Source organism: Phocoena phocoena, chromosome 5, assembly GCF_963924675.1.
Source record: "Phocoena phocoena chromosome 5, mPhoPho1.1, whole genome shotgun sequence".
NCBI lineage: Eukaryota > Metazoa > Chordata > Mammalia > Artiodactyla > Phocoenidae > Phocoena > Phocoena phocoena.
Window position 1 is genome coordinate 137,329,950 of NC_089223.1, and position 15,149 is coordinate 137,345,098.

At 64.4% G+C, this 15,149-nt stretch overlaps 1 protein-coding gene across 1 annotated transcript; it reads right to left on the reverse strand.

The window, feature by feature from the left end:
* Window positions 1-506: 506 nt before the first annotated feature.
* On the reverse strand, window positions 507-7,559 carry MSANTD1 (Myb/SANT DNA binding domain containing 1). The gene is made up of 5 exons (XM_065877290.1): window positions 7,354-7,559; window positions 6,965-7,065; window positions 6,410-6,746; window positions 2,162-2,437; window positions 507-747 (listed from the first exon to the last, which is right to left on the reverse strand). The coding sequence occupies exons 1-5, from the start codon at window positions 7,557-7,559 to the stop codon at window positions 507-509; spliced, it is 1,161 nt and encodes a 386-aa protein (XP_065733362.1).
* Window positions 7,560-15,149: the final 7,590 nt, after the last annotated feature.

Consider the following 15,149-nt stretch of genomic DNA (forward strand, 5'->3'; position numbering starts at 1 on the left):
GAGGCTGGGCCTCGTCTCATCCCTGCTGCATCCCTGGGCAGAGATGATGGAACAGGACAGGGTGTCCCCAGCGGGCAGGGCCACCGCTGTTATTAGCGCCGTCGGGACGCCCGACGTCCCGGGGGGACAGATGAAAAGGCCGCCGAAGGCGGTGCGGGCCTCTGGGGTTGGCCCGGGTGTTCGAGGCTCTCAGGGCCGACGCAGCAGACCCAGGGAGGGGGACACACCTGCCCCCGCGCTGTGTCCACCCGCTTCGTCTTGGGAGGGACCGCCTGCGCCTCCCTCCAAGGCTGCACCGTGACCTCCGCTTCCAGGCAGTGATGAAAATGACACGTTTAACATCAAAAGCCGTTCCGAGTACCGTCGACAGTGACGATACTGGAGAGCAGATTCCGGGAGGCTCTTCCCGGGAGCTGCCCTGCACTGAGCCCGGGGCCCCGGCCGCGTGCCCGGGGGGCTTTAACGCTGGAGGCCGAGGCGGCGGCGGCGGGGGGCCGGTGGGCGGCCTAGACCCCGGACTTGGCGATGATCTTCTCGAGCAGGCTCATCGTGCGCTCCTGCAGCTGCAGGCCCTGCGCCTGCAGGAGGCTGTGCTGGTCCAGCCCGCGGCGCAGCTCGCGGCACGTCTCCTCCAGGGCGCGGCTGAGCCGGCGCTGCTCCTCCAGCATGGTCTCCAGCAGCCGTAGCTTCTTCCTCTGCCAGTGGCCGCCCTGTCCCTTGCGTTTCTTCACGGGCCGCTCGTCCGACCTGGAAGGACAGCGCCGGCGTGTGGACGGCTGGCCACGGAGCCCGGGCCTGCCCGACCCTCCCGGCCGCCACCGGGCACACGGGGTGCTGGGCTACCGTCCACGCACATGAGGGCCGGGCCCTCCCACCACGAAGGGGGCGCGGGCTTAGGAGGCGGGGGTTCCCTGCCACGAGAGCACCCCCAAACCCGCTGAGCTGGGTGGGCGTGCCCTGGGCTCTCTGCTCGGGGGTGGGGCATCCCGGGTCTAACCGGCCCCCACGGGTGGGCAGGGAGCTGCCAAACCCCACCAGGCCCCAAGATCCTGCCCGTCCCCAAGCCCAGGCCCTCTGCTTCTGTGCAGAAGATTCGTGACCCCGCCAACCTCAGGGGCAGAGAGCAGAGCTCGGCCCCGAGAGGGAGAACAGCCCCACGTCCCAGTCCTGGTGCAATGCCTGAGGCAGCTGTCAGTCTGGGAACTGGGCTCAATCCATGGAAACAACTGTCCGTAAATCTCAGACTTCCCTGCAACTCGGCCTGGCCACCAGCAAAGGCATTTCTGTCTGGGGTCTTTGCTGAGAACAAACGGAGCAGCAGCCCCCCAGACTGGGGGTGTCAGACTGGAGGGGCCCCCGGAGATGCCTTCCTCACCCCACCCTACTCCCATCTGACAGACCTGAGACCAGGCTCAGGGGAGGCAGGGCCACGGCTCAAATCCACACTCTTCCTGTTCTCTCCCCCACTGGCCAACTCCTATTCATCCGTGAAAGCCCAGCCCAAACGTCACCTCCTCTGGCTCCCCGGCCCCCACACCACAGGGGTGTGTCTCCCGCACACCTGACTGAGGGTATCTTTAGGCAAAGTCAGCACATGCCTGGCAGGACGCCGTGGACGGCAGAGGGGCTGCGTCCCCCCACTGCAGCCAGGCTCCGAGCACACCCTGGAGGCTCAGCCTGACACCCCCTCCCTGGTGCTGAGAGACCAGCCGGCCCGGCCAGGCCAGGGAGAAGGGGACCCCAGGGCACAGTCTGCTTGGGGTAGGGGAAGCGCAAGAGCCAGAAGCTGAGGGAAGGCGGGAGCACTCGCCTCCAGTCCCAGCCCTCCTTGGAGAAGGTCCTGATTTATCCCCATTTCACAGAGGGAGGCTGAGGCCCAGAGAGATCAAGGACTTTCCACACAGCTAAGCGGTGACGGAGCAGGAGATGCACCCAGTCTGTGGACACGACAGCCCAAGCTTCGGGAACCACCTGCCTTCCTGTCTCTGGCCTCCCTGCCCCTGGGGCTGGTGCATATACTACCCGGGCTTCCGCGGCCGGCCCGGGCCAGTAGAGGATGCCGCCGCCAGGACAGCCCCCTCGCGGCCCTCAGCCCCCTCTCCGGAGGGCGGGTGCCCGGCCCCGCTGGTGTGGAGGCAAGAGAGGGAAGCACACACACTACCTGAACTTAAGGGACAGTAAGCTGGAGGAGCTGGCGGAGCCATCGTCCTGGAAGCGGCCTTCGTAGGAGCACTGCTTATACGGTAAGTACAGAGGGGTGGACTTAGCAGACGGCGACAGGGACGCCTCGGTCTGGGACGTGGAGGGCCCCGGCTGCTGGCCGTCCGGCAGTTTGCCATCACAGGACTCGGGGACCTTGGCCAGAATCCTATCAATGGCTAGGTAATAGGGCCAGTCGGGCGGGACGGACTCGCTATCTGTCATGCATTTTAATTTCCTGAAACGAAAGACACAAGAGCCAAGGGTGAGAAACAGCTGCTCCCGGCCCTGCCTCGCCCGGCCCTCGGCGGAGGGGCACTCGGGGGCTCCGGACCTGGGGGAGCCACGTGGCAGCCAGGCCTCCCCAGAAAAATCGGCCGGGCCCCAGGGCCAAGGTGACATGGGACTCAGCAAGAAGTCGGGCTCGGGACCTACACCACCTTGGATGTTGGAAAGGATGCACGTGCCCCAGCGTGAGTGCCGGGACCTTGGGCTCATTCATCCTCTCTTTGCTTTTCTGGAATTTCTAAACTCTCTGCAATGAACAAATGCTGCTTTTTAACAAGTTAACCGGCAATAACCAAATATATGGTATAATACCAACATGGGAATAAAATGTAACATGATGTGTTATGCAAACATAAAGTACGGTCATATAATAAACGCGCTTCTCTAAAGAGGACGCCCTGGGGAGCAAGAAGCTCAGAAGGTAAGAGCACAGGCCTCAGTGTCCAGCACATCTGAGTCTGTCTCTCATCTCCATCGCTTTGCTGTGTGACCATCAGCAGGTCCATTAACCTCTCTGAGCCTCCATTTTCACATCAGTAAAACGGGGATGATCAAAGTAAGCTCCTCACGTGGCCGTCACTCTCGGGAAGATTTAAGAAGACAACGCCCGGTGTCTGGCAAACAGCAAGCTGTCAGATATTCTCGGCTGAAGGTACCAGGAGGACCCGGGCTGGGCCGGACGGGGTCCCTTCCCACACTGCCTGGCATCCCCCATCCCCACTCGGGCCCCAGGCCCAGGGTCTGCACTGCACAGCTCTGCCCAGTGTGGGCCTGAGCCCATCCGAGGCCCTGCACCATGCTCCCCTCCCCTGCAGACGGAACCTGAAGGTCCCTGGGCCTTGGCTGTCCCCTGGGAGGTGAGGGATGGGGAGAGGTGGCCGCAAGACAGCTGGGCAGCACCAGCCAGGCCAGGAAAGAGGCCACAGGGTTTCCCGGGCCCCTGGCCTCAGCTTCCAGCCCCCATGTTCCTGCCCCTCGCTCTTCCTGCTGTGGGGAGGCCTTTGAGCAACAGAGCGCCCCGTGGCCAGATGGCCTCTGTCTCTGACAAGGGGCTCCCCGCCAGGGTGTGGCCGCCGGTCACACTGGTCACTGCAGATAACGAGCTGACCACCTGAAAGAGTGGCCCCCCGCAGAGGTGCGTGGCTCAGGGCAGCAGGCAGAGGCGGGCCAGGCAGGACGTGCCCTCCAGCAGCACCCAGCAAGCAGACTGTCCTCGGCAGGAAGCCCGGGACAGGCCACGTGGGGACGAGCAGGCCGCTCTGGCTTCCTGACCACGGACCACCGTCCGTCCCGCGGAGGGCAACACGGACATGGGCACAGCGGGTGGACGATGGTGCTCGGGGCCCAGCCCAGGCCCTCCGCAGGCGTCCCCCCAGCTCCTGGTCTGTCAACTCAAGCCAGCCCACTCCTCAGAGAAATAAGGAAAGGCCCGCCCTGGCGTGGGGAGCACCTGAACGGTGTGCCAACAAAACACCCCCCACGGAACCTGGCCACCCCCAGGCTTCCTTAACCAGCATTTTTTTTTTTTTTCCGGTTACACTGAGCGACTTGCGGCATCCTAGTGCCCCAACCAGGGATTGAACCTGGGCCGCGACAGTGAGAGCGCAGAGTCCTAACCACTGGACCGCCAGGGAATTCCCCCGACAATCTTAATAGATAAAAAGCTGTCTCCGGGGCTTCCCTGGTGGCGCAATGGTTGAGAGTCCGCCTGCCGATGCAGGGGACGCGGGTTCGTGCCCCGGTTCCGGGAAGATCCCACATGCCGCGGAGCGGCTGGGCCCGTGAGCCATGGCCGCTGAGCCTGCGCGTCCGGAGCCTGTGCTCCTCAATGGGAGAGGCCACAGCAGTGAGAGGCCCACATGCCACACACACACACACACACACACACACACACACACACACACACACACACAAAGCTGTCTCGGAACTTCCCTGGCGGTCCAGTGGTTAGGACTCCGTGCTTTCACTGCCGAGGGTCCAGGTTCAATCCCTGGTCGGGGAACTGAGATCCTGCAAGCCCTGCGGTGTGGCCAATAAATAAATAAATAAATAAACAAACAAGGATTGTTTAAAAAAAAAAAAAGCTGTCGTGAAAAAATAAAGTCTCTGCTGTGGGAGGCTCTGGGTGGCGGGGGGAGAAAGAACCAGTCGTGCAGCTAAAGCGTTGGCCTGTGAGGGGCTGTGTGGCCTTGGGCAAGTCCCTCTCCTGCTCTGGGCCTCTGTTTCCCCATCGGTGTACGGGAGCTGACAGATACCACGGTGTGCAAGTGCTTCCTAAACTGTGAAGTGCTGTCCGCGAGGGGGCCCTGGGCCCTCTCAGCCATACCCTCATCTCCTGTGGCCTCTGGGGCCCACATCCCTCTTCCAGGAATGGAACAGAATCCCTCCCCTGGGACTCTGAAGAAGCTTTCAGGATAAATAATGAATGACCCGGCTAGACACCAGTCAGGGCCCTGGAGCTATGGAGTCAGACAGGAGCCCCGTAAGACAGCCTGCGTCACCTCCGCAGCTCCCTCCTCACCGGGAGGGGGCGGGTGGGGGGGCGGGGGGCAGGTGCGCCTACGTGCTACTCGGCCCTTCCGTCAGGAGCCGGCGACTGGAATCTGACAGACTTTACCTAAGCGACTCCTCGGATGCCTTTGGACCCCAGCAGCCGCCTGTTTTCCACCCCGGGGCCTGGCTGGGGGCCAAGCTGGGGGTCAGAAATGGGCCTTCGGACAGGCCAGGCTCAGGACCTCCAAGGACCAGAAAAAGTTAAATGGATGCAACTGAAACAGCCTCTGGTTGCGCAGGGCCCTGGGGAGCCCCTGCACGTCCCCAGGCTCCAGACGGGCCGGGAGCGTCAGGACAGGAGGGGTGAGGTCTCTCCTTGCTTGTTCGAGGTGGGCATGGGAGTCGGGGTGAGGGTCCTCTCACCCACGGTGTGGCTCAAGGTGCCTGAGGCCAACCTGCAGGGCCTCGTCCACACGCAGCTGTGTGCCCCTGCCCACGGCGGCCACTAGGAGGGCCAGAGGTGGCCTGGGCTGGGACCAGCTGGGTCCCGGCACGGCCCCCTAGACGGCACCCTCCCCCCACCAACACTGACAGGCTCTCAGGGGCTGCCCAGGCCGCCCCCAGGGCCCATGCTCTCGGTGCCACTCTCCCCCTAGAGCCCAGCTGCTGCTTGACCTTTACCTGCCCTGACCCACGCCACACCTCTGACCTTTGTCCTCCCTGTGACCCTCTCCTCACCGTGAGCCCCTGCAGATAGGCCTGGCCTCACACTCCACGGTGCTGGGCACGTGGGGCCACAGGGCTCCGTCCGGGACGCCAGAGCTTCCCCTGCCGGAGCCACGTGCTTGGCCCCGACCGGGCTCCTCCCACGGCAGCCAGGGCAGGGGGCCTCCTCCCGGGAGTGGACCCTCCTGGGCACTCAGGGCTTCCCTGAGCCCCCCACGCCCCGCCCAGGCCCCAAGGCCAGCGCTGTGCTGTGCTCACAGCAGGCTCAGCGGATACTGAAGGTGACAGAGCGGCAGGACAGGCCGGCTCGCGGGCCTGGCGGCTGAGCCTCCTCCGGCCTCAGTTTCCTGCCCACACAGCAGCACCCGCCACCCTGTGGAGCACAGCCAAGCCTGGGGGGCCGAGTGGGAGTCGCCCGTGGGCCTGGGGGCTGGTGCCCTGGCCGAGGCCTGGGGAGCCGGGGTCAGCCCCAGCCCGGCCCTCCTGTGCCTCGGTTTCCCCCCTCCCCTCCCCCATGGCTTCTGCAGGTCCCCTCTCACTTACACAAAGCCAGGACTCCCCCCCGCCCCCCGACTCAGCTCTGGGGATGTCCCGGCCGGGGCGGGGGCGGGGGGGGGGCGGTGTCCCTGTGCAGACCGCCTGCCCAGCCAGCCTGGGGCGCCCTGGGGCTCTGTGGCGGCGACAGCGGTGGCCGCGGGCCTACCTGTACTGGAAGGTCATGTTGGTGATCTTGATCTTGATCTCCTCGCCCAGCCGGCGCTCGCCGGTCATCTCCAGCAGCTTGCTGGCCATCTTCTCGTACACCTTGGCATTGCGCTTGGTCTGCTTCAGCTCGTCGAAGAACTCCTCCCAGACGAGCATGAGGCCACGCATCTCCGCGTCCGTCCAGTTGCGGGCCCGCCGGTGCTTCTCCATCTGCGAGGACACGAGGCGGCCGGGCACCTCGGCCGCTGCCATGCCGGGGGCACCTGCGGGCTTAGAGAGCGCGCTCGGGCCGGGCCGCGTGGGGCCTGCGCACCACGGCGGCGGGAGCCCCGCTCCTGGAAGGCAGCTCCTCGCTCAAAATGGGGCCTACATCTGACAGGCAGGAATTTAGTTAAAAGCTTTTAAACGGGAAACGTCATTTTGATGTCACGTTTCCATAGCAACAGAGCAACTGCATAAGCTACAACAACAGAAACCTTTTAACTGAAAGCGCAGGAATCAGGGCCGCCCTGACGGGCCATCAACATTGCAGTGAGCGAGCCAGACCCCAAACCGGTGGCCCGGGCTCCCGGCCCCGCCCCGCGCCCCAGCCCTGTCACCAGGCTGGCCGGCCCAGGCAACCGAACGAGGCACCTCCGCTGGGCAGACCGGGCTCTTGAGAGGTGGGGTCCAGGCCGCAGCCCCCGCCTCTGCCCCGCCCCGGCTCACACAGGCGGGGGCCCAGGGAGGGCCCAGGGTAAGGGACTGGGGTGCAAACAAATGAGGAGACCCAGAGGAGGAGAGACGGCAGACAGAGGGGTGGCAGGGGCAGAGACAGACAGACGGGGAGACTGACACAGGAACACACTCTTGGGGACCCGCAGAGACACGTGTGTGCACCAACACCCACCCACCTGCATGCCCTGCACACAGCCATCCTCCGGCCAACACGCTCACACTTACGGTACAAACGCCACCACCACCAGGCTGGGCGGGGGCAGGGCTCCGGCCCCGAGCAGACCCCTGGCTCGGCCACTGTCTGCCTGCTCCCCTCCTTGCAGGCGGGATGCTTGCTGGCCTGGGTGACACATGGGGTGGGCTGAGGAGCCGGCACAGTGCTTGAGGCCAGAGAGTAGCTGGGAGCGGGTGGTGTGGATCCCTCTCACCATGGGCAGCCCCACCGCAGCCCTGATCGCCCTGCATCAATCAGCACCATCCACACCCAGACCTGCCTGGTCCACTTGGCTGGGTGGGCTGCTCCTGTACCCCACGACCCCGCAGGAAACAGCTTGGGGAAGCCTTGCTGTATAAAGGAGTGAACAAACGAAGGACTGACCTCAAGTAAATCCCCTCCCTTCCCAGCAGGTTGCCTAGACTTCACCTTCGGACTTACTGGCAAACTCTTATTCATTCTTCAAAACCCTGTTTTGGCATCAGCTCCTCTCTGAAGTCTTCCTATTCAATACACTTTGGTCCTTCTTCCCTTTTTCCCTCCTGCAAATTGGACCTTCCTTGAGCCAGCCATTTATTTTCTGCCTTCCAGCTTTGTGATGCTTGCTAAGGTGACTGGGCACTGTTCTAAGTGCAGTATGTCTGGTACGTCTGTGTCTTCTACTTTGATCCTCACGGCACCCTTGCGAGGGAGGCTGGCACTGCTGTTATTCCCATTTTCCAGATGAACAGCCTGACGGACAAAGGTGAGGTCACGCTGTGGTCAAGGAGCCAAGCTGGGCTCTGAACCCAGGCAGGCTGGCTCGGGACTGGGCTTGATTTGTGTCGTGCAGTGGCCGGCAGGCTCCCCGTGAAGGACACCGTCACGCCTCCTCTGCCCATGGTCCTGGGTAAACGCCCCTGCTGCTTCCTGGCTCTCATGGGAGGCCCCCCAATGCTGACCTTGCACAAAGCGACCACTGGCACTGGCTGGGGTCCCCGGCCACCCACCCTCAGCCGGCCTCTGCCAGTGTCTGACTGAGGCTCAGGGGACAGGGACACGGACCTCCAGCACCAGCCAGGTGGTGCAGTGTAGGATGAAGGAGAGCTCTGCAGAAGGACCGGCCAAGAGAGGCAGCAAGGCCGCCCGGCCCAGAGCACGTGCAGGACGGGCAGTGAGAGGTGGTGGGGCTGTAACGGGGAGGGCAGGACAGCAGGGCCTGAGAGCCAGGCTGGGGATGGGCCGCCACCTCGGCAGGGCCTAGGGACTGAGTGCCCACCGGGACTGGCCAGGGGACCAAGCCTTAGCCGGGCAGAAGACCAGAGCAGTGGAGCCTGCAGGGGCTTCAGAGAGAAGGGTCACCTAAGGCATCGGGACTGAACATTTTGAAGGTAAAACTCAAGCAGGTGGCTTGCCAGCAAGGGCCCTCACACCTGCTGGACGGGCCGCAATGGCCACGTGGTGTCCCCGCCCCACCCCCAGGCCCACGGGCCAGCGTGCCCATCCGTGAACCTGCCTGGCATCCTCGGGGTTCTGGGGTGGCCTGAACTCGGGGGGAAGGGCTCACAAAGTCCAGGCCGAAAACCTCCACCTTCAACAGAGGACCCTCCTCGGGCCTGACTATGACAGGAGCTTCTCGGTCTGAGCCGTCCCAGGACAGGGAAGCTGAGCCTGGGATGCGAGGCGTCCCCAAGTCTCCGCCCAGGTGCCCCCACCCCCGCACCCACGTGCCCAGAGCTCGCCCTCTGACACCCTGCGAGGTGGGCTGAAGCCCTAGGCGGAAGGAGGGGAGGTGCTCAGGATGGGGTGGGCTGGCTGGGGCTCCCTCCCTCCCCCACAGTCAGAACTTGGGGTGCAGAGGGGGAGGGCAGCAGGGGTCCCTGGGTCAGGGCCCGGGCCTGCCATCAGCTCCTGGCGGAGGCCCCTCCCTCTCTAGGGACACAGGGACACCACACAGCACCGCCCAGGAAGGCTGACAACTGCTGCACTCCTCCGGCCTGGGTACCTGGCACAGAGCACTCAGTAGTGCTTGCCAAGTGAACCAGTGACTGCAAGTCCCACCTCCTCCAGGAAACCTCCCCCCCGCCCCGCCCTAGACGAAGGATTCAACCTACCAAGTGGCCCTAGCGCTGGCTCTCTGTCCCCCAGAGCGTGTGCCAACCCTGACCATCCTCCAGGTGGACCTTTCTTCAACCACGACTCCAAGAACAGAGCAGGGCTGCCTCAGTGCATCCCAGCACCAGGGGCAGGGGGACCAAGGGAGAGGCAGGCAAAGCCGGCTCAGGGTCTCAGACCCAGCTCCACCAATTCGGGTTGTGACTCGGCCGTCCCCGCCCCCCAGCCCCCGTCTTCACCTACAGTGGAGCTCAGAGCACAGGAGTCGTCCTCTCTGGACAAGTATCCACCGCCAGACATGCGGCTGGAGGCTGCACCTCCAAGGCCCTGGGACCCCTTCCCACTGCCCCCTCCCTCCCCCGACCCAAACCCTCCTTGGAGCTTTGGGAGAGGGCAGAGGCCCATGTGCTGGCCTGGCTGGGGCTGGTGAATTGTCATCAGGAAAAGCTGCTGCCCCAGGGCACCCGGCCTGGTCAACCCCAGGACAGCGGGTCCCAATGCCTCCGCAGGGCAGCTGTGGCCCAGAGGCATCGCTGCCCGTGCTCAGGGTCCTGGCAGCCAGGCGGCTCGGAGGAGGCATCTACACCCCCTGCTAGGCCTCCAGCCAAACGTCCAGGAGAGTCAGGGTAAAAGGCTGGGCTCCAACCGTCTCTTCTGAGGTTTCAGGGGCACCGAGAGCCCTGGAGAGGGGGGCCCGGGGGACGCTCCCGGAAGCAGAGCCCTCACTTTCGGCGTCCAAGGACGAGGAGGGGCCAGGCAGGTGGGGAAGGCAGGCACAGCTCCCAGCGGCCCCATGGGTGGGCCCACGTGCCCTCGGCTGGGCAGGGCTGTGAACCTCGGCACAGGGCTCCGTCTCCCCCCGCGGAGGCTCAGGGCAGGAAGGGGCGTCTCTCAGGGGCCTCCAGCACCTCCTGGGAGCAGGCAGCGGTGAGCTGAGCCCGTCTCCGAAGGCAGGGATTTGGCCGAGGAAGACCCCCCAGCTGGGCAGAGGCAGGGAAGCACAGGGAGTGTGGGGGATGGGTCCAGGCCCGGGCGCAGGCAGGGCAGAGCTGAAGGAGGGCAGGTCGGGAGGATGGACTCCCTGGTGCCAGGGGGCGACGACCGTGCCGGCACCACCATCCTCTCCCCGCGTGCACGGGAGCCCAGACCATAACTTTCAGTCCTCCGCCTCAGCACGCAGAACCCAACCCCGACCCAACGGCTCCACCGGGCCAGCCAGCCTCCGAGCACACCCTGGGCCGGGTGAGTGGAGGCCTGGCCAGTGGTCCGTCCCATCCACAGCACGGGGTGAAGGCCTGGGAGTGTCAGGCCCCTAGAGAACGTGGCCGTGACGGGCCCTGGGTTTCCTGCTTGGAAGGCCAGTGGGGATGAGCCGTCCAGATGGAGAAGCCAGGCCGTTGAGGCCCCCAAGCTCATGGAAACTGCGGGACACCCTCACGGTTTCCCAAGAGCCCTGGTGACCCCACAAAGCAGGCCCACCCTGTGCCCACAGGCCCCGGGCCCTGGCAGAATGCCCCGTCCGGCGGTGCCTGGGCCCATGGCCAGGCTACCCTGAGGGGTGAGGCTGGGCCGGGCACCCCCAGACCCAGAAGGGCTCTCAGGTGTCAGGTCAGGAAGCAAGGGCTTCCTCTGAAGACAAGAGGGGTCTTGCCCTTTACCGAGGGCACCTGTGCACGGTGGCTGGAGGGTGAGTGGGGGACATGCCGTCGCTTCTTTCCAGGGGATCTGGGGGCATTTCCTTTCTGGAAACAGCAGGTGGACCAGGTGGACCAGCCAGGGTCTGGCTGCCTCGCCTGGACCAGGGAGGGGCGGGTAGAGCTTAGGCAGCTCTGAAGGGTGAGCTGAAGGGGCCCTGGAGGTGTGTCGCAGAGGAGACACACCTGTGGAGGCGACATGGTCTTCCCAAACGCATAGAGCAACTCAGGTGGAAACGAACCCGTGCGGCCCGTCCACAAGGCCCAGCAGCCGAACGCTCTCCAAGCAGCTTCCTGCCGACACTGCCCGCACCTGCGGCGCCTGCGCACATCCCGACACCCTGTCCGCAGGCGTGTGCGGTCACACGGCCGTGACCACAGGCAGGGGCCAGTCCACCTGCGCTCGGCCGTCTCTCGGGGCACCCGCCACGGTCGGGCTCGGGGCCGCCCACTTCCCAGAACTGGGGGGACTTCAGCAGACACTGTGAAGCGCCTGCCCGGGGCAGCCCGCGGCCCAGGGTCTCTGTGTTTGCAGGTTGGTGGGCAATCACCAGCGCCCCGAGATGACCGAGATGCTCACTGCCGGGGTCCCCGGGGTCTGGGAAGGACGGTGCCCACTCAGCTGAGTGGAGAAGACTTCCAGGAGGAGCTAGCATTTCAAGCGGGAAGAACTCACCGGCTCAAATAGACAGGGCAGCATCGCCTCACCCTGTCGCCCAGGAGCACAGGGGCCAATGGCCAATGAGGCGGAAGGGGCAGCTAGACCGTGAGGGGCTCAAAAGTCAGGTCGCGGCCCCCGAGTGAGCCCCCCAGAACCTGTGCCGGCCCTGACCGCCCCTCCAGGGTAGGGCTCCGGGCGAAACCCCACGGCCCCTGGGAGATGCCGCCAGAACCGCCGCAGCCTTCGCGGCCGCGTGTGCGGGCAGGAGGCCCGCTGTGAGGCGGCCCGCGGGTCGCCTCCTCAGCCCCTCACGGCCAGCCACCCGGACCGGCGGCCCCCGACCGAGGCACTGGGCTCGTGCTGGTGTGGTATCAATCCCTGCCTCCCCGCCGCGGGGTCTAGGCTCTCCACAAGCAAAGCAGGCCTCACCCAGCAAGTTATCGCCTAGTTCTTCTCTTTTAATTCATAAGTACAATGTTTGTAGCAGTTTCCTCTCGCAGACAGTCACGTCTGGGCCAGGCTCCGGGACGCAGCCATCGCAGCCCTGCTGGTGCCCAGCGTGGCAGGGACGGTGGGGACAGTGGCGGTGGCACAGCATGAGCTCAAACCCCTGCCGACGGCCACTCCGCCGCGGCTCGAGGCAGCGAGTACAGGCAGGTGGCCCCACTGAGCTCAGAGCCCAACCACCTTCGGCAGGTCCACGACGGCCACAATCCTCCAGGGCCAGAGGTCACCCTGCCGTGACTGTGTGGGGCCAGATGCTCCCACATGTGCTCGAGGGAAGTGGGTTTCTTCAGCTGCTTTAGAAGGTGCCAGGCACGGGGAAAGAGTGCCCCTGAACCCTCCAGGCCCCTTCCGGCTGTCACCGCCACCTGAGCGCATGCCCAGGCCCGTGGTCCCCTCCTCGCGGGGGCACCCCGAGCTCCCCAGCGAGCCTTGGTGGCCTTCGGGGTGGTTTTCGCATCCCCGCCTGTTGCTCCAGCGGGCAGAACGGCCCTGAGTCTCACCCTGGCCGGGAGCTACACTTTCGGCCACGGCGCAGAGGGACAAAAGCCAAAGCGAGGCCACGCGCAGCTCTGTGAACCCGCGCCGACAGCAGGGGCTCCCCTCGGCTCCACGGATGAGCCGCCCACGCCCCAGGGCTGGGCAGTGACACCCGGCCACGAAGGGGGCCCTCTGGGGTTCAGGGCCTCCTCTGATGCCACGCTGTGGGTGTCTGGAGGCGCCTCAGCGTCTTCTTTCCTCCTGAGAGGATACAAGGCTGCAGGAGTGGGAGAGCCCGCGGTAAAGGGCGCTAGGAGGCTGGAGAGCCCCTGCCTGGCTCAGGGGGCCGCCCCGGGGGGCACGGTTCCGAGAAGGCGCGCAAGCACATCGCCCACCAGCCCTACCCTGGTTTCACTCAGATCTTTCCTGTGTCACCAGCAGGAAAACAAAAACACCCCCCAAAAAAAACAGAAAACAAACCTGACGATCACATCAACGATACTTTCAACAAAATGTGGACGGGCAGTAGGACTGGTGCTCGCCGTAGACTTTCAGGAACTTGGTCAAGTGAGTCCCTTCTGCAGAGAGCTGACAAGGTGGACTGTTTTCTCAGTGGGATTTTAATGACCCCATGCAGCCGACTCCACAGGGCAGGTCTAAGGAAGGTCGGCTTCTACAGAGAACTGATGGCCACTCTCAGAGGCCTCGCCTGTCTGTCTTGATGAATACAGATACATACAAACACATTACACACGTACTCATCCACGGGTAAAGTGATCTCACTCATAAACTCATATCCACTTCGGGGGCACACCGGCAAGTCTTTGGGTTGGCACCTAGGGCCAGAGCTGGGCTCAAGCCCCCTCGTTAAGCACTGGCTGTTACAGGTCACGTGGTAACAAGGAGGACCCACCAAACTCAGCTGAGCCCGGTGCTATGACTCCTAAGGGGAATGGTTCCCAGTTTTACATTCACAGTGCTATTTCTAACAAGCGTAAACATCTAAGCAGGGACGTCTGCCTGCGACGCGTCTATCTCGGAGCTGCTGAAATAACGTGGGAGTCCAAAGTGAAAAGGGAGAGAGAGCGGTGACTTTTCTCAATTCTTGTTCAGAGTCAGGAGATCCTCCCCAAGGTCCTACTTGGACCTCTGACCCGTTTCTACTGTTCACGCCCTGGCCGGGCGAGGCCTCTGCCGGGCGCTGGTGGGGCAGGCAGGAAAAGTCAAGGGCTGCTCTGAGGAGGGGCTCCCACAGCCTCCCCTGGCCGCACTCTGACCCCAGCCAGCCTCAAACCACGGCAGCTCTGGGGGTGGAAGCGGCCTGGGTCTGTGCCCGCAGCCGTGTGCGCCACGGTGAGATGTCGCACAGACGCGAGGGTAGCTAACCGTGCACCGAAGGACTCCTCCCCTTGGCAGACTCTGGAAGTCAGCTTCACAGTCATCTCCACCTGCCAGTGAAACACCCCAAACCCGACTGCACTTGAGCTCATGAGCAAACTGGCCAGCATGACGGTGACCAAATGACTGGCTGCCTCTGGGGACCTGAAGAGCCCTGCCCGTGAGCGCTCCACCAGCCCCTGGCCAAGGGCACTCGACTGTCCACGCCCCGTGTGCATTTGATGATGTGGCTCCTTTGGGCCCAGAAACAGCTGGTCCAGGGGCCGGGGCCTGGGGTAGAAGTGGCGGCCCTGGCTGGCCTCATTCCTGCCCCACGACGGGTCCAGTGGGCACAGACCCGCACCCGCCTGTGCTGAAAGGAGGCCCCGCGGACGGACTGAAAGGGAGCCGAGGATGTGCTCGGGCCTTTCTCAAACAGTTGCCAGGACTCAAGCTTTGCTCTTGACCAAGAGGGGCGCAGACAACTAACGCTGTTACACCCTCGGGGCTGCCAGACCAGGCGAGCATCTGGGCCCCACTGTGCAGGAGGGACACGGGGGACTCGGATCCCAACACCCGTCGGCCAGCCCCTGGGTAGAGCGCAGCCCCAGTCAGGACAGGAGCGGGGGGGACGACGGTGTTGGTCAGGACGGAGGCTGCTCACGGCCAGGCGGGCCGGCCTGGTCGGCTAAGTGCCCAGGAGCCGCCCGTCCCCAGTGGGAGAGCCTTGAGAGCCATCTGTGCCCCAGAGCGGACTGCCCACAACCAGGACAGCCACGGGGGAACCTTCCTAACTCGTAAGGGGGCAAGGGGAACTCCCGGTCAGACATCTGCACGCCAACACCTCCCTAAACTCTAACTAAACGTGAATGCACAAAAAAGGGCGGCGTGTCGGGGGACTAGGGCTTGGGCGAGAGGAACGCCAGAGTAAGTCTCGTGGAGGGAGAGGGAGGGGCTCCTGTCGACCTCCTCGGAGGCCGTGACACGCAGCACACGC